The 23,554-nt window shown below is 42.2% G+C and overlaps 1 protein-coding gene across 1 annotated transcript in view; it reads right to left on the bottom strand.

Moving 5' to 3' along the window:
- ephb3a (eph receptor B3a) overlaps window positions 1–10,473 on the bottom strand; it is a 28,084-nt gene extending 17,611 nt beyond the window's left edge. Inside the window, exons 1-5 of the mRNA XM_060873358.1 lie at window positions 10,218–10,473; window positions 7,185–7,249; window positions 6,108–6,392; window positions 5,433–5,820; window positions 1,721–1,876 (exon numbers count right to left, since the gene is read on the bottom strand). Of these exons, the coding sequence (XP_060729341.1) occupies window positions 1,721–1,876; window positions 5,433–5,820; window positions 6,108–6,392; window positions 7,185–7,249; window positions 10,218–10,278 (955 nt within the window). The 5' untranslated portion in view covers window positions 10,279–10,473. The remainder of the gene's footprint in view (window positions 1–1,720; window positions 1,877–5,432; window positions 5,821–6,107; window positions 6,393–7,184; window positions 7,250–10,217) is intronic.
- Window positions 10,474–23,554: the final 13,081 nt, after the last annotated feature.

The following is a 23,554-nucleotide window of genomic DNA, read 5'->3' as shown; positions in this document are numbered from 1 at the left end:
TAACAACATCTCTCACAATCTTCTACACCTGTAACAGCATCTACAACCTTCTACACATGTAACATCTATAACAATCTACTACACCTGTAACAACATGTTCGACAATCTACTACACCTGTAACAACATCTATAACAATCTACTACACCTGTAACATTTATCACAATCTACTACACCTGTAACAACATATATTACAATCTTCTACACCTATAATAACATCTATAACAATTTACTACACCTGTAACAACATCTATTACAATCTTCTACACCTATAATAACATCTATAACAATCTACTACACCTGTAACAACATCTATAACAATCTTCCACATCTGTATCAACATCTCTTACAATCTTCTACACCTGTAACAACATGTATTACAATCTTCTACACCTGTAACAACATCTTCTACAATCTACTACACCTGTAACATCTACAATCTTCTACACATGTAACATCTCATACAACCTACTACACCTGTAACAACATTTCCTACAATCTACTACACCTTTAACAACATCTCTCACAATCTTCTACACCTGTAACAGCATCTACAACTTTCTACACATGTAACATCTATAACAATCTACTACACCTGTAACAACATGTTCGACAATCTACTACACCTGTAACAACATCTATAACAATCTACTACACCTGTAACATTTATCACAATCTACTACACCTGTAACAACATCTATAACAATCTACTACACCTGTAACATTTATCACAATCTACTACACCTGTAACAACATATATTACAATCTTCTACACCTATAATAACATCTATAACAATTTACTACACCTGTAACAACATCTATTACAATCTTCTACACCTATAATAACAATCTACTACACCTGTAACAACATATATTACGACCTACTGTACCTGTAACCACGTCTATTAAGATCTACCTTTTACTTGTTAGATTTTACTATTCACTTGTAACAGACTAATGTAACTACAACACTGATTACAATCTACTACAACCGAATCGACCCGTTACAATAACCGTGTGGACGCCATACTGAAAATAAAACAGGTCAGAAGCTAGCGGATAGTTACATGTTAAGTTTTTAGCCCCTCGCTGTGCTACAAGGGTCTTGGTCTTGGTATACAGGCTAAAACACCGGCGTGTGAAAGCTCACGCTGCTTAACTCCAGCAGATCTAATCTAATCCCTCAAAGGGTCAGATAAAAGCAGCCGTTTATTTCGAGTCACTTCGATCGAATCAACTAATCGCCTTGCACATATTCATTCCGAAAGCGTCGCCCCTCTCGAAGGAGCCCTCGCCTGACAGGACGGATTTCAGAAACAATGGATCTCGCTCGAAGAGTTAGAATGCAAAGTAATTAAAAGCAGAGGCTGCAGTTAGACACAAACCGAACGAGCCTGTGGGAAAAAAATTCTAATCTGACTTTTTTTTTTTCTTCCTGACTGATATTAAGTGCACACTCCTCTGTGAAATCCATTCATAACACGCAATCTTTGCGGCGCGGCGCTGTAAGTAATCGAGCCGTTTGTTGCGCGGGCTTGCGTGAGTGCATGCAATATTTTGCTGATTCAATCCACGCGCGTGTGCGCAATTAGCCTGAAGGCTAAGTGGTTCCGGGATTCGCTTTGATAATGGCGAGGAAGGTGGCCTTTTATTGCTTTTTTATTCGGTGTCATCAGGCAAATTAAACATGTTCAACAAGGCAGGGAAACACAGGAGACTCACTGGTGCAGGGTGAGTCGGGAGAGTCGCCGTCGGCGCGGTAGTACCCGTTCTGACATGGGCACACTCCGGACGCGGCGGACGTGGCACGGCTGAAAGGTGGACACGGGATGCAGAAGCCTTCTCCCTGCTTGGACTTGAAGGAGCCGGGAGTGCAGGCTGTGAAAGAAAGGAAGTAGAAGGAAAAGAGTCACTCTAAGCATTTAAGTTTTGTCTTTCTGGCTGCAGGCAAAAGACTGGCAGAATTAAAAAAAAATAAATATTGTGAGAGTTCATAAATTAAAAAAAGTATAGAATGATATTTAAAAAAATAAATAAATAAAAATAAAATTGTTATAAACAACGAGGGCGAAGTCGTGTCCTAATGGTTAGAGAGACTGACTCCTAACCCTAAGGTTGTGGGTTCGAGTCTCGGGCCGGACAATACCACGACTGAGGTGCCCTTGAGCAAGGCACTGAACCCCCCCAACTGCTCCCCGGGCACCACAGCATAAATGGCTGCCCACTGCTGCGGGTGTGTGTTCACGGTATGTGTGTGTTCACTGCTGTGTGTGTGTGCACTCTGGATGGGTTAAACACAGAGAACAAATTCTGAGTACGGGTCACCGTACTTAGCCGTATGTCACGTCACTGTCACCTGACTAAATTATTCTGGATAAAGACGGTTATTAATATTTAATAGTGATAATTCAAGCACTTAAGTGTCCTAAAACAAAATGATATATAGAGCAAATAGCAATATAATTTAGGCATATCGGACATACTAGATTCTCTGGGTTTATTGGATTTACTTTCGGCATAATGAATAATCTTTGGATATAATCAACATACATTGGACACATTGGACATACTTTGGACGTACATACTGTGGAGACATTTTTGGACGTAATGGATTAACTTTTTACATATATACAATATGTTGGACATACTAAACATACTGAGGACACTTTGAACATGTTTTAGACATACTGGACATTCTTTGGACACAATGTACATATCGGATATACTATGGACACGTTGGACATAATTTCTGATCTGTTCTCCAAACCTATTTTATGCTTTCATCACAGTCAGGATCCGAATTTATGTCTTACACTGAAAGAAAAATAATGGCACCTCTATAGCATCACTTTGCACCAGGATCGGTGTTGGTTAGTAGCTTAAATAATCGTAAGGTAACCAAAACGTAGCAGGATAATTATTAGAGCTCGGATGTGACGCGTTTCTACAAGATTTAACAAGATGACACGGGAAACAGCATGCGCCTTTTTTTTTTGCAGTAGATGACATCAGCGCACCACACCCTCCTCCATCCTGCTCTGAAAGAAATCAACGTGGAAATAGCTTGAAGAACGGAGAATCGCATCGGAATGCCGACTGCCTGCGTTACTGCTCTACATTCTGCAGCAGCCGAATTACGCCTCGGCTACCAGGCCTGCTTCAGTATTCCACCCATGATATATATTAGTTCCTGACTGAAGGAGAGAGTGTGAGGATAATAAGAAAGTGGAAAATCTAAGCGCGTGGCCCCTTAACAGGCACGGCACTCAGCATTCAGATAGGTACAGGGTGAAGTAGGGAGGATGAGAGGAGAGAGAGAGAGAGAGAGAGAGAGAGAGAGAGAGAGAGAGAGAGAGAGAGAGAGAGAGAGAGAGAGAGAGAGAGAGAGAGAGAGAGAGAGAGAGAGAGAGAGAGAGAGAAAGAGAGAGAGTGGAGGGGGATATAATAGCCAAAGAAACAGACATATTGAGAGAGAGAGAGAGAGAGAGAGAGAGAGAGAGAGAGAGAGAGAGAGAGAGAGAGAGAGAGAAAGAGAGAGAGAGCATATGGAGGGCGAGAGAAAGAGGGAGAAACAGACAGAGAGTATGAAGGTAAAAAAAAGTCATATGGAGACAGAGACATATCTCAGTGAATGAGAGAGAAAGAAATATAGACAAAAACAGATAAAGTAAAAGAGAGAGAGGATAAAAAGATCGAGAGAGAGAGAGAGAGAGAGAGAGAGAGAGAGAGAGAGAGAGAGAGAGAGAAAGAACATATGTAGGGTGAGAGAAAGAGGGAGAGACAGAAAGAGAGTATGAAGGTAAAAAAAGTCATATGGAGATAGAGACTTGAATGAGAGAAATATAGACAAAAACAGATAAAGTAAAAGAGAGAGAGAGAGAGAGAGAGAGAGAGAGAGAGAGAGAGAGAGAGAGATCAGAAAAAGTCATGAGAGAGAATGTAATGAGGAAAAATGAAAGAGAGGGAGAAACAACAGGGGAGAGATGTGGTATAAGAGAGAGCGCAGAAAGTAAGGTAAAGGACAGAACAACGGGGAAAAGATTTAGAAAGATGGATGTGGTGAGAGATGGAGAAAATGCAAGAACAGAGAGAGAGAGAGAGAGAGAGGTGGGTGAGAGACATGCATGTAAAATTGAGAGAGAATAAATGAACAGGTTAGATTCAGAAAGAGGAAAGCTTAAGCAAATAAGAAAGAAAGATAGAAAGAGGGAGAGAGAGAGAGAGAGAGAGAGAGAGAGGGAGAGAGAGAGAGAGAGAGAGAGAGAGAGAGAGTGAGAGAGAGAGACGGAAATAACAGGACGAACAGATAGATACCTAGAGAGAGAGACAGCGAGAGTGACAGCATGCCCGGGCTGACAGATAAATGCTAACAGAGCTGCCTGAGGTAAGCGTTAGCTGTGTCCAGCCAGAGAGGTGATAGAGGAAATTAAACCCCCACCTCTGTACTCGCTCTCTATCTCGCTACACAAATAACCCACCCCCACACCATCACATCCCCCTCTCACCCTTCCCAGCTCATGGCCGTGTGGTGGTCTGCTGGTGTGCAAAAACCCAGAAGGGAATCATCTATCACTCCTTTAAGACTTGACCTTAACCTTGAGTCACCATATGGAAACGAATGAAGCTCGTCTGAACTTTGAACTCTGTGGAACTCCACCGCATCTGCAGGGTTCTTCTTTATTACCGCAGTCTATATTGACTTCCACCCCCCATTCCCCTCCCAGATTGGACCTCTTTCTCTCTGCCTCCCTTTTATTTATTTGTTTGTTCCTTAAAGATCCCCCACTATCTGTCTCTGGCTCTCTCTCGGTTACTACACCTCCCTCTCTTTTTCGGCAGCACCATCCGTCTCCGCTCTATCGCTCTGTTAGGACCTTGTCAGATCTGTCAGGAGCAGTTCTTGCTGGAAGCTTTGTTCTCTGACGCTGCTGCAGTCCTCCACCCGTTACTGATCGGCTTTTCTCTCCCTCTGTTCGGCGTGCTTCAGCTCGGAGGAGACACGGGAGTGTGCACACACCAGCTGTAGCCAATCCCTCACATTCTTCCAAACATAAAGAGCTTCCACAAATCCGCCTGTCCGTCTAATGCGTAGTGAAACTCTAATTCTAATTCACACTGAAAGCCTCTCTCTCTCTCTCTCTCTCTCTCTCTCGAGTTCTGTGGGGCTTGTGACTAACAACTTCACCGTCCAATTAGTTCTTCCATGTTTAATCCTTTTAAGCCATTGAGGAACATGATAATACACTGTATCTTTGCAGAGAAAACTGCTGAGGGGCCCTTTTTGACCTCGAAATAATCACTAATGGCGTTGAAAGAAATAAAACCCACCTTATGACCTTGGTTTCTATGCTTTCCGAATTGTGCCTTGTGCCAGAAAATTCTCCAAAACAGGCGTCTAGGAACAGACACTTAAGGCCTGATAAACCCCACTTACCCTGACACTGGGTGTCCTTCTTGGCTGGCTCAAAGCCTGGCATGCAGGTGCAGGATCCCACGGGAACCATCCACTCGCCGTCTCCATTGCAGTAGAGCTTGAGTGGGACCGACACCTCGACGGCGTTAGCTACGCATGCACCTGTAGCGATAACCAGCGAAGTGGCCTCTGCACCTGTCGCGGTTTCAGGGAAGACTGCGAAGCTAGCGATGGTAGTGGAGCACTTCTTAAAGAAGACCCGGGCAGAGATCAGGGACATGCAAGCACCCAAGTCCTGGAAGGCCAGATAAAAACCGGCTTTGGAGAGTGGTCCAAAGCTGCGTAATTTGGTGTTGACGATCCCTGACTCTAGCAGAGAGAAGCTCTCATCAGGGGCAATGGTGTCCACCTGGAGGCAAAGGTTCAGAGAGTTAAGAAGTTGGGACTCGCCAAAGGGTATGTCTTAAAATCACCACATACGAATGCAGTAACACTTGAAACACTAAACATTATAGGATAGTGGTATAGGTTTTCTAAAAAACATGGATGTACTGTATACTGCTGACACTATTGTGTCACTATATCCTTTGACTTGTCTCTCCACCTAAAATTTAATATATCATCAGCATTTAACACCATTGCATACAAAAAAAAACAACAACCCTTAACAAGTCCTTAAACCCAATCTTATCTGACCTTCACGTAAGGATTCTCCCGCCATGAAGGGCTGGTCGCCGTCGCAGTGTCTCCATCAGACTCGTAATAAAACAGGTTGAAAGTCTCTTTGCAGGAGCCGGGGATGTTGGGAATGCTGGCACAATCTCGCACAGAGAACTTGAGCTCGACGTAGACGCGCAGCACACCTCGGCGCGGAATGAAGTCTGTCCGAAGCCAGTTGTTCTGGTTAGACTCCAGGACGTTACACACTTGGTACGTTCGAATGGGGTTCATGGAGTCATCGTAGCCGCTGACCTCCTCCCACTGAGAAGAAAGATTGAGTGAGGAGAAAACAGAAAATTATGTTGTGTAAGATCTCAAAAAAAGAAGAAGAGCAAAATCATCTGAAGGCTGTATACGGGTCATTTAATTGGCAAGTGAGGATCAGGTTTTCTAAAATTTCTCTCTCATCGTTCTTAAACAGATCTACAGGTTGCACCCGAGTATTGCTCTCGAGCTTCGGTCCAGACATAATGCTCTCCAAAACGCCTGAGTGAATTCTCATTCAGCAATCTGAGTAAATGTAATCCATTTTCCAAGGTGACATTTGGGTCGGGGAACTTCGCGCTACACAATTAAGAAGCGGTGCGGCGAGGGGGAAAGCATGTGTTTATCTCGGGGCGCACGGGAGCGCATTACTTATAATGATGTATGGGTTTCGACATGCCAGACAACGAGCACCAGCCAGCAGAAAGGACCGGACCGCTTAAGATTGTTGCCATGGCAACCCATCGTTTCCATTGACTGACTCTGCATGCAGAGTCCAAAGACAAATCGTACTACGGGAGCTGGATGGAAAGGGGGTGGAGGGGGTTGGGTGGGTTTGGAGAGGTCTGTCAAGCTTAAGGTCAGAATATGTGCTGCTTAATTCCCTTAGCAGTCATACGCCAGTGTATTTCAGATGTAGGTGGAAAAATGCTGTTTTTTTTTTCATAAATGGAAGCTGCCTAAGGGAGAAATCTTTTCATCCGTGGAGACGTGTTTTCCTTTGTCCTTTGTCTACAAACATAAGTGTGTAGGTAGGCAACTAAAGACAGACAGTACACTCGTACTCACCCCGCTTTCTGGATGGGTGGTCCATGCTAGCTCGGTTGTAGCCCACTTGCTGTCCATAAGTGTCTCTGTAAGCCGAAGATAATCGGTAAACAAATAAACCCAAACATAATGAAACATTGCATGCATCCAGGCCCTTTCCTCTTCCAATCCCGAGCTCATCACGGATTAGCATTCTCTCTCTCTGCATTATCTGCTGCATGCCTAATCACTATTTTTCTGCCAGCATATAGATAACACTGCCTTCGTTTATCTATCCTCAACAGCAAACGCCTGTGGCTCAGATGAAATAAGGCCCTGTTGCTTTGCCCATACAGAGGCACGCAGCACCCCCCGGGGCATTTACTGTCCTCTAAATATACTCCAATCAGTGAAGCAAAACTAGCCGGCATGCAGCTAGCGCACATGCTAATGTTTTATTCACTTTGTTGAGGCGCCGCTCGATGAGGCTGAGCGCTCGCTTCAAATTAGCGCCGCTCTCACATCTGCGAGCTCCTGCATGAAATATTCAGAGCAGAACGTCAACTTAGCCGATTAGGTCTCCGGAAAATACAGTTCAGGCGGTGTAGATACACACACACACACTTGGCATGGACGTGAAAACACAACACACACACACACACACACATTCTCACACTGTTTATGCATATTGTAGAGCGCCTTCTCATTGGTGTGTAAATTACAGCATGAACAGGGTGAATTTAAGAGCATCTTGCTGTGTGAAATATTAATCTAATTATAATTAGATGGAAGTCGCTTTGAAGCTTTGATCAATTCCTTATGACCACGCCGGCTCTTTTATAGAGCCGCTTTGAAATCGCGCCTTTGCTTGCGCTCGAGTGAAGAATATCGCTGTCGCTGGCTTTTCGGTGAGGCTTCTTGTGGACACGCCTGAGAGTTACTCCCAAAGAGGTTTACCCAAAGTCTACTATCTGGGATTCATTAAGTGCCCTATCACGGCTGCGAACACGACCCATATAGTGACCCTGATAGTGTGTGACCAATGTACCAAACCAGATATTTTTAAAAAATTATAATTCTGTGTGAAAACTACACAAAAAAGTTTCCAATACTTGCAATTCAAATTTCAGTCCCTATAAATTAAAGAGATAGACCGTGGTTTTTTTTTTTGGCAGAGTTCGACAAAAATAAAAACAAACTAAATTCATGAACTGAGTGGAAATTGAGTGGATTGACAGGCAAATAGACACACCTTCTTGTCCTGATTGGTCGGATGCTGGCGTTCTATAAAACGCACATGATTGTGGCGAAAATTTATGCTCCCTTTATGTTTCAAGTGAAGTACAATTCTTCATTTCGTAACTGATATCTCAGCAGAGACTAGATACCAGAGTTTCAATATTTCAATATTTCCTTTCGATTATAAAACGCTGACCCAAAAAAAAAAAACAAAAAAAAAAAAACGCAGCTTGTAATATCGAAGGTACGTTACTGGCCGAACAGCCTGCTGACATTAGAGACCCTTTTATAAAATGTCAAACAGGGTCTCCTTATAGAAAACCCATTTACCTTTAGATTATTTAAAGCTTCCACCATACAAGATAGCATTGTTTTAGAAAACCTTCGGACCAAACCTGATAAAGACTAAGAAGTTGCCAGCCTAAGACAATTAAAGGTACCGTGGATGATGTCTGTAAAGAACATTATTTTCTGACGGCCCCTTGACTTCTTCTGACAGATGGGCAGAGCTTACTCGGGGGACCGAGAGAAGCCGTTTCACACTTTCTCTCCTGTCACAGTGGAAACGGTGCCCACTTGACCTCCATGGGATGTATAACTAATGTGCACTGCTAGAAAAACGGTGTGACAGCCTGGCCTCAGAGTGTCTCACCCTGTGTCTCACACACACACACACACACACACACACACACACACATAGCATCGATTGAGCTCTCCTGCTGACACTGAAACTGATGAGGAATCGAGCAAGCACGAGCCAAGCCCAGGTGAGCGACAAGGTGGCGATTCCTCCCTACGATCGAGATTATCCAGACCCAGCAGAGCTTCCAGGACAATACCGCCTGCACGTTTGTGTGTGTTCCTGTTACAAATTATAAGCACCCCCCTCAAGATGATTAGTGACAGGAAGAAGTGCCAGGGAAGCATTTCCTGAGTCTCATACGAGGGGAAATCTTTAGTGGGGCATAAAGTGTGCTTTATGACTTTACAGCCACAAAGGCCAGCAGGGAGCGAGGATCCACACCTTTGCACCAGCTTGCCTGTATTCTCAGTGTGTGTTTCATACTATCAGACGCTGACCTGCACTTCATCTCCTTTATCGCTTTGACGGAACAGACATAGATTCGGTCGCCCACTAAGGCGACATCCTGACCTGAACGTGTGCCGTTCTGCTCCTGCACCTTTGAGCTTGACCTGTTAGTCATGCATGCAACATGTACACAGCATCATCACACACCCATGAGATGAATGCATGCTTTTTTTTTTTTTTAACATTTTTTTTTTGCACGTGCTTTGCATATTTTGTGTGGCTGTCTGTGTGTGTGTGTGTGTGTGTATATGTCTGTGTGTGTGTTAGGTGCAAGCAAATGGGTTTGGGTTTGGAACAAAGCCAAGGCATTGAACACCCCAAACATGTAATCACTGCATTGCACAGAGATGCTATTGTGCCATATTGAGGGGAAACACAACCTGCAGGTGATACACACACACACACACACACACACACACACACACACACGCGTTAACGGGACACCTATTTTACACCTTTATTAGCGCGACTGCTGATGTTTGTAGCCAATGTAACAAACCTTGGATGAGGATAAAAGTCATATTTACTTGAGGTTAGTGAGGTTTGTCGTCATGCTCTACCTCAATGTCTACATTCCGATACAAACTGCTTTCTGACAGGAAAAAAAACGGACTTTTGTTTAACTGTTTGTAGTTTTTTTTTTGTATGAAATTTAGCCAGTGTGTGAAGAATTACGCCTGAAAAACCGGACATTTTCGGCTTTGTTTTTTTTTTTTTTTTTTTTGTGAACAAAGGCACTTACTTACCTTCAACAGCAGACACCACAGGCAGCAAAAGGCTGCACAAAACCAGCAAATAATCCATCATGAAGCTTCCAACATGAAGCGCAATTCGGACTAAACCATGACGAGGGAAGGAAAAAAAAAACTCCAACCACAACCACAATTTGACGACGAAGGCAAAAAAAAGGTTTAACTGACTGACACATCCATATCCGTGCTATGTCCGAATTCCCTCCCGCTGTTTCAAGCTCAGTAATCCGCAAAGCATCTCTGTCTGTCTCTCTCTTCTCTCTCTCTGTCTCTCTCTCTCTCTCTCTTCTCTCTCTCTCCCTCTATCCCTTCTCTCTCTCTCTCTTTTCTCTCTCTCTCTCTCTCTCTCTCTCTCTCTCTCTCTCTCTGCCTTCTCTCTCTCTCTCTCTCTCTCTCTCTCTCTCTCTCTCTCTCTCTCTGCCTTCTCTCTCTCTCTCTCTCTCTCTCTCTCTGTCTTTCTCTCTCTCTCTCTCTCTGTCTCTCTCTCCGCGCGTGCACAGCTGTTACAGTGTAGCGCTTTACTGCTGCTACGTGTTCAGCATCCTCGCGATGAAAGAAGCTGTTGCTCCTCTGCGGACGGTCCAGAGGGCGTGGCTAAACCCGAGCGCGATCCACCAATGAGCGTGACGCGCGGGAGACAATAAAGGTGGATCGTTAGCTCCGCCCACACGACTACCTTTACCTTTACCTCTACGTTTACCTTATGGTTGTGTTCTACAATATCGACTACTCACTTTTGGACTGTTCGAGATACTTTGTGAGCATGGCAGGCATTTAACATCCATAGGTTAGCATGGGAATCCCTGCCCTCGTCTGTTATCATGCTATCAAACCTTTGGATTTGGATTAGAAAAGGTTTTACTTGAAACAGTCGGTTTCTAGACTAGCCTTGATTAAGAACGAGTACTTACTTGTTGGTGCCCTGCAAACCCCTTAACCTCAACTCATCTGTGTATCCCAAACTCTTCAAATGTTTCCATTGTTTGCTCCTGTACCCTTAAACATCACCCATCTTACCTCAAACCCCTCAGCCTCATCTTGTAAATCATTCCACATCACATGCGAGGTGTATCCCGAACCTTTCAAGCTCATACAATGTTTCTGCACTAAACCTTAACCCAATGTTTTTGCCTCAAACTACTTAAGCTCACTTGATGGATGTGTCCCAAACCTCTCATCTTCAGCTTATGTTTGTGTCCTAGGCCTCTTTACCTCACCCGTTGGGACTATCCCAAACCCCTCAACCTCAAATGTTTGTGGCCTTAACCTTTTAACCTCACCTGGTGGGTGTATCCCTCAATCTCTTGCCCCATACCTCTATACATCACCAAGGATTTATGCCCTAAAGCCGATCAAGCTCACCTGAAATATGTCTTCCAAACCTTTAAACAACACCCAGTATCATGTCCTAAACACCTCAACCTCACGTTGCAGGTGTGTCCCAAACCTTTTAGTGTAAGCTAATGTTCCTGCACAAAATACCTTCAGCTCACTTGACAGTTGTGCCACAAACCAGTCGTAATTTTGAGGTAAACAATGCTGACTCTGAACACATACAAAATTAATCTTTAATGATCCAAATAATGATCCATTATTCCTCCTTTTTTCTTTAAATTATTTTTGCTGACTGAAATAAAACACTTTCCTTCCTTTGCTGAGTCTACAATTCGAATTTTGTCACACAGCGCCCCCTGTTGTCTGTCCTTGACATATAATCTGGAAAAGACAAGAGCCGTTGTCCTTCCACAAGCACAAACAAATACAATGACCTTACCTGACCTTACATTGTAAGTTTAATTTGTTGGTTTCATTCTATAGTCTACGTACAGCCTTCTTTGGCCAAATGTCTGAGAGATGCATTTCACCCGTATGTTTGCACCATATATGAGATAACATTATGCCAACTGGTAAGTTGTTGCTGTTTTCTCTGCTTGGTTTTCTCCACCTGATTTCTTGTAACTCTCATATTTTTGCTTCAAACTGTTTGTGAACGAATCAAAACCCCATTTTGTAATCGCAGACTTGATTCAGTGCAGCAGTGGCGTTTAATTGGGCTTAATGGAACATCAACAGCACCGTGTCTCAAATCGCATACTAATGTACTGCAGTATTTGGGAATACATAAACTGCCTTGCATAAGTATTTACCCTCTTAAAGCGTTAAATGACCCTTAATGTAAATATGTCTGCTTTTGGATGAACCCAGAGTATGTTAGAAAACAGACCTTAACAAGCAGCATCATAAAGTCCAACAGCTATCAAAACATCTTCTAAAAAAGCACCAGTGTCTACATTTAAAAAAAAAACATCAACTTTGAACATCCCACAGAGAATTATTATTAAAAATGGTAGGAATATGGAACAACCATAACTCTGCCTCAAGGAGGCAGCACCAAATTTCTGTGCCTGGGGAAAGACTGCAATTATTCAGTGAAGCAACATGGGGCCAAGTGTAACTCTGAATGAGAGAAATCCACAGCTATGATGGAAAACATTGTTCATCAGAAAAGCGTAGTTGGAACACTCCAAAACCTGTGTTTTATTGAGAGAAGAAAGCTATTAATGAACAAAGCCATATGAAATCTCATTTGGACACTGTGGAAAAATGTTCTCTGGTCTGCTGAGACCAACGTCTTGGCACAAAGTGGAACGTTTGGCAGAAACCCAGCACTGCTTATCACCTTGGGAACACTGTTTCCACAGCAAAGCATGGTGGTGGTAGCATCATGTTTCTGGAGATGCTTTTCACCAGGCCATGCTTTCACTGGTCGGGGCTGAGGACAAGACTGATGAGTCCATGTGTAGAGCTGTTCTTGTCTTTGAGAGACTGAGGTGGAGGTTAGTTGAATTTCACGTTGGTAAAGATTAAAAAAAAACAAAAAAACAAATGAAGTACTTCAGGGTAAAATGTGCCCTCAGGATATCACTCCACTCCACTGCTGATTATTGTCTTGTTTACTTTTTTACTCATATAAGCTTTCTAACTGGTCTCAAGGTAATGTCAGACAAGTATTACCATGAGAGTGAGGTTATATCGAGTTGCACAGTAACACAAAGAGAATTCACAGCATGGGCCAGGGCAAGTCAAGTCAAGTCAAGTCAAGTCAAGTCAAGAAGCTTTTATTGTCATTTCAACCATATATAGCTGTTGCAGTACATAGTGAAATGAGACAACGTTTCTCCAGGATCAAGGTGCTACATAAAAACAAAGACAGGGCTAAAGACTTGTAAGTAGTCTTAGCCACATAAAGTGCAACTGTGCAACCTGGTGCAAACAGTGCAGGACAAGACAAACAAGACAGACAAGACAGTGCAGGACAAAAGACAGTGCAGGACAAAAGACAGTGCAGGACAAGACAGTGCAGGACAAGAGACAGTGCAGGACAAAAGACAGTGCAGGACAAGAGACAGTGCAGACACAAAGTTACAAGACAATACAAAAAGTACAAAAAATGCAGTACACAAAGGACAATAAATAGTAAACAGTAACAGAAACAGCGCCGACCGACCAGTGTTAATACTGTATGTGTTAATATAGTATGTGCGAAATGGCTGAGATATTGTACAATATGTGCAAAAACGGCTGAAATGTTGGGACAGTTTGTGCAAAAACAGCAGAAAAGGAGTGCAAAACAGCATGTAAACAGTTTGCTGGATTGTAAGCAGCATGTAAACAGTATGTTGTGTCAGTGTGTGTGTTTTGTGCGGGTCTATGCAGTCCATACAGATGATGTGTGTGTATGTTGTGCTCAGTGCAGTACATTTCAGTTGTTGAGAAGTCTGATGGCTTGTGGGAAGAAACTGTTACACAGTCTGGTCGTGAGGGCCCGAATGCTTCGGTACCTTTTTCCAGATGGCAGGAGGGTGAAGAGTGTGTGTGAGGGGTGTGTGGGGTCATCCACAATGCTGTTGGCTTTGCGGATGCAGCGTGTGGTGTAAGTGTCTGTGATAGAGGGAAGAGAGACCCCAATGATCTTCTCCGCTGTCCTCACAATCCGCTGCAGGGTCTTGCGATCTGAGATGGTGCAGTTCCCGAACCAGACAGTGATGCAGCTGCTCAGGATGCTCTCAATGGTCCCTCTGTAGAACATGGTCAGGATGGGGGGAGGGAGATGTGCCTTCCTCAGCCTTCGTAGGAAGTAGAGACGCTGCTGGGCTTTCCTGGTGATGGTGCTGGTGTTGAGTGACCAGGTGAGGTTCTCCGCTAGATGAACACCAAGAAATTTGGTGCTCTTGACGATCTCTACAGATGATCCGTCGATGTTCAGCGGAGAGTAGTCACTCCGTGCTCTCCTGAAGTCCACAACCATCTCTTTAGTTTTATCCACATTCAGAGAAAGGTTGTTGGCTCTACACCAGGCAGTTAGTTGTTGCACCTCCTCCCTGTATGCTGACTCGTCGTTCTTGTTGATGAGACCCACCACGGTCGTGTCATCGCCGAACTTGATAATATGATTCGATCTGTGCGTTGCTGCACAGTCGTGAGTCAGCAGAGTGAACAGCAGTGGACTGAGCACGCAGCCTTGAGGAGCTCCAGTGTTCAGTGTGGTGGTGCTGGAGATGCTGTTCCCGATCCGGACTGACTGAGGTCTCCCAGTCAGGAAGTCCAGGATCCAGTTGCAGAGGGAGGTGTTTAGTCCCAGCAGGCTCAGCTTCCCAATCAGGTGCTGAGGGATGATTGTATTGAATGCTGAACTACAGTCTATGAACAGCATTCGTACATAAGTGTCTTTATTGTCCAGGTGGGTGAGGGCTAAGTGGAGAGCTGTGGCAATGGCATCGTCTGTGGAGCGGTTTGGACGATACGCGAACTGTAGGGGGTCCAGTGAGGGTGGTAGCTGGGTCTTGATGTGCCTCATGACGAGCTTCTCGAGCTTTTTCGGCAGCGTCTCGGTCCAGAACAGTTCCTGCCATTTCGAGGCATTCTTATTCTCCTTTGAGCCGCTGTGTAATTATGTACACGCTCTGTCTGGATGCAAGACTTTTTATGGATTCGGGGCCTCATTGATTTTCTTCTTTTAATAATGCATTGATCTCACAGCAAACAATTCCTTGCCACATCCAACATACTTACGAAACTAACAACAACAGATTGTATGTATTGTTTAAACAGCAAGGCTGGTCTGATTATGAAAGATCACAGAAAACTGAACAAGATTCACACATGCTCCACATGTGAGGGCTAAAAATCTGGCCAAGTCCACATCTGGTCTCATCAGCGTGTCTCAACAGGGTCTTGATTCGCTACATATGGACACAGCCAGTGGCAGGGAGAGGCCGGGGGAATACAGAAGCGGAAGAGAGTGATGATAGGAAGTGTGTGTACTTCAGGGCCATCATACTCCGGTGGATAAAGTATTCTACCCATGTGGCCAGCGTTCAAGACCGAGTTAAAAAATGTGACTCACCAGACTCATATTTACGGTGGATAGCAGCCAGGCGATAAAAACAGCTTTTAGTTTTAGTGCTTGAGCTGAGAGGCCAATAGGTCAGAGGAATAAAGAAATGCTCAAAAAATAAGTATTTGTAGTTGCTTTAAATGGCTGGAGCGAGGTAATAAATTCTGCCACAATAAACCTACAGAAACAAGCAGCCGATTGAGGGGTAAAAAAAATAATGAATGATACACCTTGTGGAGTTACGTAGCCCAAAGAGGATTAGCATGGATCTAAATGTTTTACTCATCAAAAAAATAATATAATACATATAATACATTTTATCCCATATAAAAATATTGTTTATATACGTAGCAGGTAGCTTATTTACTTATTTATTTTAGACTATAAACCAGTTTTCTCAATTTTTTCTACATTGATAATGGACATTCTTTAAATTTCATTAGTGACATTATTACCGCTGACAAAATTGAGTGCTGACACTCGAGATTCTTCCAAAAATGGTATTTCCTCACAGAAAACGTCAAGGTATCAATGATTGGTTAGAAAAAAAATTTGTAATATGATTTTATATATCTATATATATATATATATATATATATATATATATATATATATATATATATATATATATATATATATATATATAGATAGATAGATATATCTATCTATATATATATATATATATATATATATATATATATATATATATATATATATATATATATATATAATTAGCACGTTCGCCTCACACCTCCAGGGTCGGGGTTCGATTCCCACCTCCGCCTTGTGTGTGTGGAGTTTGCATGTTCCCCCCGTGCCTCTGGGGTTTCCTCGGGGTACTCTGTTTCCTCCCCCGGTTCAAAGACATGCATGGTAGGTTGATTAGCATCTCTGGAAAATTGTCCGTTTTGTGTGTGTGTGTGTGTATGTGTGTGTGTGCCCTGTGATAGGTTGGCACTCCATCCAGGGTGTATCCTGCCTTGATGCCCGATGACGCCTGAGATAGGCACAGGCTCCCTGTGACCCAAGGTAGTTCGGATAAGCGGTAGAAGATGAATGAATGAATGAATGAATGAATGAATGAATATATTTTCAAAGTTAGGGATCCACAGATCATTGATCAGGGTACAAGGTTTGAGGCAAAGGCCCTTAAATAAACATCCCTGGTTTGAAATCACAAACTCTTTGTATCCTGGAATAATAATTAGAAAGTTAAGATTGAACAGCAGCAATTACACAAAGAACAATGAGCAGTAAACTGCGCTACAATTATCTTCCTCCATATAGACAAACATACAGCCAAAGTAATTCAAGACTTTTTTCCGAAAAAAGGAAATCGCAAGTCCGTCAGAACGAGGAATGGAACCGAAATTGAACTACAATGCTACAAAGACCTAATTACGTCCTAATCTTTGTAGCTACAGTAAGCTTGTCTCAAAGCTGTGATTTGTGCTAACTTTGTGCAGGATGTTGTTCGTTTGTGGCCTTCGTAACATTAAATAAGGAAAACAATACTTAAACAAAAATGATATTTAAATATTGTTTGCTTTGGGACACAAAGACAAAGATTATGTTATGGTAAATAAGACAGATGACTCGGTTGCTGCTTGTTGTTCCAGATAATTACCAATATAATAAGCTTTCCACCGCCGCTCTATTTATATCGTAAATATGTACAGCAAAAAAAAAAACCACACACACAAAAAGATTTGTTTTTAAAGACGTAAAAACGTTTATTCTCCACACTTTTTTTTTACAGCCAGTGTCAGAAATGCCCTCCTCAGACATTCATCTCAGACAGTCACAGTCAACCAAAAACTAAGAAAAACATTCCCATTAGCGAGACGTTTCAGCCGCGGTGCTTCATGCCGACACATTCTCGGCTGGGAGTATTGATGAGTCACCACATTTCTCTCTCTCTCTCTCTCTCTCTCTCTCTCTCTCTCTCTTTCTCTCTCGTGCTGCTTTTCCCTCCATCATTATTCATCCTCTCCACCTTTTTAATCTCCAGCGGGCTGACTCAGAATTCATTTTCCATCCAGGAAGCGCTCGGCTCCTCGGTAGCGTCGATTAAGAGGCTAGGGAGGAAATTACGTTTGGATTGTATTTTTTAACGCTTTTTTCGTCTTGTTTTTGTTTTTCATTCACATGCAGTGTAGGTGGTGCGTTTGTGATCAGTATCTGCTGTTTGTGTGTCAAATGCTGGAATTCACCACAGAGGACTTGTTTTTAAAAGGAATACAAGGCTTCTATGTTATTATTCAACAGGTTGTAGAATAGCACTTGATCCGGCGTGTCGGATTACGTCGATATGTTAGACGTTATGATGAACTCTGACGAAATCATTACTAAAATAATGGCATTTTAACGACTTTGATAGAGTTTAGAGTCGCGCCAACTTTTTCTTCATTTCTAGTTGCTCTTCTTCTTTTTAAACCTTTATAAACTTTCCACAGCATCTCAAAATAAATTCCATACATAAAACTACACTTTACATTTCATATCACGGCTTAAACAGTTCTTTCGAATCCTCAGGATGCTATTAATGTGATGGAAATTTAATTGAAAAAAAAAATTACAATATGTGTTTTGACAGAAAATCATGACCGCGGCTCGGGTACGTGATGGGAAATTATACTCTACTTAATGTCAGTCGGTTGTGCGATGACACAAAGGTGTGCCGATGGCTCTGCTTATTTTATTGGGCTTATTAAAAAGAACGTCGGCTTTTATTTATAGCCGGACTTGTTGGACTAAAAGGTTGACTCGGTGATATGCTGGCCCGGGACGTTTTGACAGGCAGGGTGTTGATTCCCGCTATTGTATTCTGTCATAAATCTATTGAAAACCATCGACTGCTATGATTCACGCATTTGGTGGAGGAGCACTTTACAGCACCTTGTCTGAGATAAATCAGCATCCAGCATGATCTGTCTGAAGACATTATTTCACACCTGACTCTAATGCCTCTGATCAGAGCAGTGTAATGACTTTCGCCAGATGAGAGTCGACAGATATTGAACGGCGAGCGCCGTGAGAATCTGGTGCACCGTGATGGTTCTCCACCCGACTATGGATCTGCAAACACACCAGGTTTTCCCTCAAGGTGCATGAAATCTCTAACTGAACATAAAAACAAATTTACTGTTATCATGTTATCACACTATCATACAAAGGTTTCACACACCTGAGCTTCCTGTTTTTTTTATCTCAGTAGTAGACAATCCATCCGATACAGGCTTGTAAATATTTTATAATGTTCTTCATATGGATGCCAGTTCAAGGGTTTCAAATGAAGTCAAAGAAGTAGAAGAAGAAGTGAGTGAATGAGATGTTGAAAAAGCATAGTGGAAGATGTCTTCTCTGAGGAACTTGACAATGATAAAGGAGTAAAAAATTTTAATTTGTAAACGAAACAAATTTACACTTTAGTTATAAAGGATTCTTATGTCTTTCTTATGTATTTGTATTTGAGTGCTTACATCATATCATGGTGCTTTATGTTGTAGCTACATTGGCCATGCCCATTTCATGCTCAATGGCAGAAGCCAACTGTCTGGAAACGTAAGTCATTGTTCTTTCGATGACAGGCCACACCTCCTTTACGGGAAGTCACTGTCATGTAGGCCACACCTCCTTAGTTACAAACTGAAAGAAAGGCCACACCTCCTTTACTGTGAGTGACAGTTATCGAGGCCACACCTTATTGACATATAGGACACGCCTCCTTTACTGACAGAGTAAAAGCAAGGCCATGATTTATTCAGTGAGACTGACAGTCACATAGGCCATGCCTCATTTAGTGGGATTTACAGAGACACAGGCCACACCTCCTTCATTAGGACTAACAGACAGAGGCCACACCTCCTTCGTTGGGACTAACAGGCACAGAGGCCACACTTCCTCCATTGGGACTAACAGGCACAGAGGCCACACCTCCTTCATTGGGACTAACAGGCACAGAGGCCACACCTCCTTCATTGGGACTAACAGGCACAGAGGCCACACCTCCTTCATTGGGACTAACAGGCACAGAGGCCACACCTCCTCAATTGGGACTAACAGGCACAGAGGCCACACCTACTTCAGCGACACATCTAACAGAAATTCCTGCACTGGAATTGAGTGGCACATTGACCACGCCTCCTTTACCGTGACTGACAGGCACATAAGCCATGCCCACAGTCACAGAGGGCAACAGAAGCAACACACAGTACAGTACAAAAAAAAAATCTCTTGCCTTTTTAAGTCCAATTTATGTCCAGACATTATCTTTAATTGTATTCCAACTGGTCTGATGCATAATATGCATTCTATTTCAAGCAGTAATGTATTATCTTTTATATTCTTTTCGCTCATTTCATTTCCTTATCCTACTTTTAAACGAATGCACTGTTAGCTGTTATTTCTGGAAACACTGCAGCGTAAGAATAAAGTTTATGAGCCGCAGCTCAGCAGTTGCCTGTCCGGAAGGTTGTGAGGATTCTGCCTCACTTGCACTCGCCTGCACAAATGAATAAATAAATATGTGTACGTAATGTAATATCACACCCTTTTAATTCTCCCAACATCCCGTCTCTTTTAAACTGTCACGGACTGCTTTTAAAGGACACACGTCTCAACATAGGATATAAAAGTGCAGCCGCATTTCCACCTGAGTGCAGACTTTCCGAGGTCATGCCTGCTGTCAGGGCTCTCATGTTTCGCTGGCTTTTGTCATTTCCACTGCCTTTTCTCGTGTTCGGAGACGAAATTGTGCCGATCCTGTGTTTTTTTTTTAAGTTCTAAAACACTGATGTTCAGCTCCGGGTCCCTGAATAGCCCCAACACTACACATTTTTTCATGCATCCCTGCAAAAATATACACCTGATTCATCTGGTTTTGTGCTCGCTGATCATCAGGTGTGCTTTCGCTGACAAATGGTACAACACAAAATGTGTCCTTTTGAATATCAGGTTCTAGGTGATGTCAGAGACGTCTGGTCATGATACTTGACAGGCTATTGGAAGGAACAAATATTTACGTTCGAGCAGTTCATTGCATCGACGTGGGATAATTGGTGGTTTTAATAAGAACCGCAATTTAAGAGATTCGTGATTTCAATTTATTTTATTCCAGCTTTATGTTGTACTTTCTCCGAACACTAAAAAGAAATGTTCCATTCAAAAACAAGCAAACAAACAAAACAAATAAAACAAACAAATATTAAAGAACACTTTAGTAAGTAATGTGTCCTGACATCTGATTGGACAAAGTGTTTTTAGTCTATTTACTATAAATATATCACGACACTTTAATATAAGATGTTTAATGTAATTGTAATGTTTAAATATATTGCACTCAAATCTTTCCTGCTACAGAATATTAATGGAATTAATAGACAAAGAAAAAACAGCCAAAAATTTCCCACTTTTTGATTTCTTCAAATAAGAAAAATTTGCTGCTTGATGTGACTGTATCTATTAATTCAATTCAATTCAAGTTTATTTGTATAGCGCTTTTTACAATGGACATTGTCACAAAGCAGCTTTACAGAACATAAACATAGAACAAAAGATAAACATAAGGAGAAGTATAAGGAATTAGTATAATAAAAATTCTAGATATATACAGAGCACAGTGTGTATGTATGCATGTATGAATGTATGTATGTGTGTATATGTATTTGTCCCCAATGAGCATGTCTGAGGTGGCTCAGGCAGCAGTGGCAAGGAAAAACTCCCTTAGATTGGTAAAGGAAGAAACCTTGAGAGGAACCAGACTCAAGGGGAACCCATCCTCATATGGGTGACACTAGATGGTGTGGTTACAAATATACAAGTATCACAGAGTCCAACTGGAGCCGGTAGATCCGTAGATGTCTCAGTGTTCTCACAGAGTCCGCCTTGTCTCAGTGGAGGTCCAAAAATGTCATCGCACGGAAGACGATCATAGCATGGGTGTCTCAGCATGGGTAGAAAGAAGAGAAGAGCAGTGCAGAGGGATTAACATATCTGCTGTTCATAAGAATGTGCAAGTCTAGTGTACTAGTGTACAATATTATGGGATGTATTATGTGTACGCCTGACTAAAGAGATGAGTTTTTAATCTACATTTAAACTGTGAAAGTGTGTCTGAGCCCCGAACACTATCAGGAAGACTATTCCAGAGTTTGGGAGCTAAATAAGAAAACGCTCTTCCGCCTTTAGTAGACTTAGATATTCTGGGAACTACCAGAAGTCCCGAGTTTTGTGATCTCAGAGAGTGTGAAGGATTGTAACGTGTTAGAAGACTAGTTAGATACATGGGAGCTAAACCATTAAGAGCCTTGTACGTAAGTAGCAGCAGTTTGTAATCAATTCTAAACTTAACAGGTAGCCAGTGTAGAGATGATAAAATTGGGGTTATATGGTCATACTTTCTTGTCCTAGTGAGAACTCTGGCAGCTGCATTTTGGACTAACTGCAGCCTATTTATTAAAGATGCAGGACAACCACCTAGTAATGCATTACAATAGTCCAGTCTAGAGGTCATGAAAGCATGAACTAGCTTCTCAGCATCAGATACAGACAGGATGTTTCTCAGCTTGGCAATATTTCTAAGGTGAAAGAAGGCAGTTTTTGTGGTTTGGGCGATATGATTTTCAAAAGACAAGTTGCTGTCTAATATAACACCCAGGTCTTTCACTGTCGAGCTACTAGTAACAGTACATCCCTCTAATTGGAAGTTAAGTTGTGAGAGTTTCTGTGTACTGGTTTTTGGGCCTATGAGTAGTATTTCAGTCTTATCAGAGTTTAACAACAGGAAGTTACAGCTCATCCAGTCTTTTATCTCTCTAAGGCATTGAGCTAATTTGGACAATTTAGTTATTTCATCTGGTTTTGATGAGATGTATAACTGTGTGTCGTCAGCATAGCAATGGAAGCTAATCCCGTGTCTTCTGATAATGTTCCCTAATGGAAGCATGTATATCGAGAAAAGCAGAGGTCCTAGAACTGATCCTTGAGGGACCCCATGGTTAACTGGTAATAAACTGGAGGATTCACCATTTAATTCTACAAAGTGGTATCGATCAGACAGGTAGGATCTAAACCAACTTAAAGCTTGTCCATGAATACCTGTGTAATTTTGTAAGCGATCTAGGAGAATGTTGTGATCTATAGTGTCGAATGCAGCACTAAGGTCAAGTAGAACTAATAGTGACATACAGTCTTTGTCCGAAGCTAAGAACAAGTCGTTTGTAACTTTAACAAGAGCAGTTTCTGTGCTATGATGGGGCCTGAAACCTGACTGAAACTCTTCGAGGATATTGTTCTCCTGTAAGAAGGAGCTCAGTTGAGTAGATACAACCTTTTCTAGTATTTTAGACATAAACGGAAGGTGTGAAATCGGTCTGTAGTTTGAAAGTCCATTTGGATCTAAATTAGGTTTCTTAATGAGTGGCCTAATAACTGCCAACTTGAAGGATTTAGGGACGTAACCTAAAGCTAACGAGGAGTTAATGATATTAAGGAGAGGCTCACCGGCTTTATATAACACTTCTTTCAGTAGTTTGGTTGGAATGGGGTCTAGTGAACAAGTTGTTGATTTAGCTGTTGTCATAAGTTTAACTAACTCTTCCTGACCTGTACTTGTAAAGCAATGTAGTTGTGTGTTTAGAACCTTAGGTGAGACCGGGATGCTAGTTGCTCTCATATGTTGAGTGTCATCTATTTTATTCCTGATACTTTCGATTTTATCAGTGAAGAATCTCATAAAATCCTCACTACTGAACTGTGATGGTATAGTGTGTTATAGGGTTTAGGGTTTTTTGTTAATTTAGCCACTGTGCTAAATAAAAACCTGGGATTGTTCTGGTTATTTTCTATGAGTTTGCTCAGGTGCTCGACCCTGGCAGCTTTTAGAGCCTGTCTATAGTTGGACATACTTTCCTTATACGCAATTCTAAAAACC

Source organism: Tachysurus vachellii, chromosome 7 (genome assembly GCF_030014155.1).
Source record: "Tachysurus vachellii isolate PV-2020 chromosome 7, HZAU_Pvac_v1, whole genome shotgun sequence".
In the NCBI taxonomy this organism is placed as follows: domain Eukaryota; kingdom Metazoa; phylum Chordata; class Actinopteri; order Siluriformes; family Bagridae; genus Tachysurus; species Tachysurus vachellii.
The sequence above is the reverse complement of the archived record's forward strand: the minus strand, read 5'-3'. Positions and strand labels throughout refer to the sequence as shown.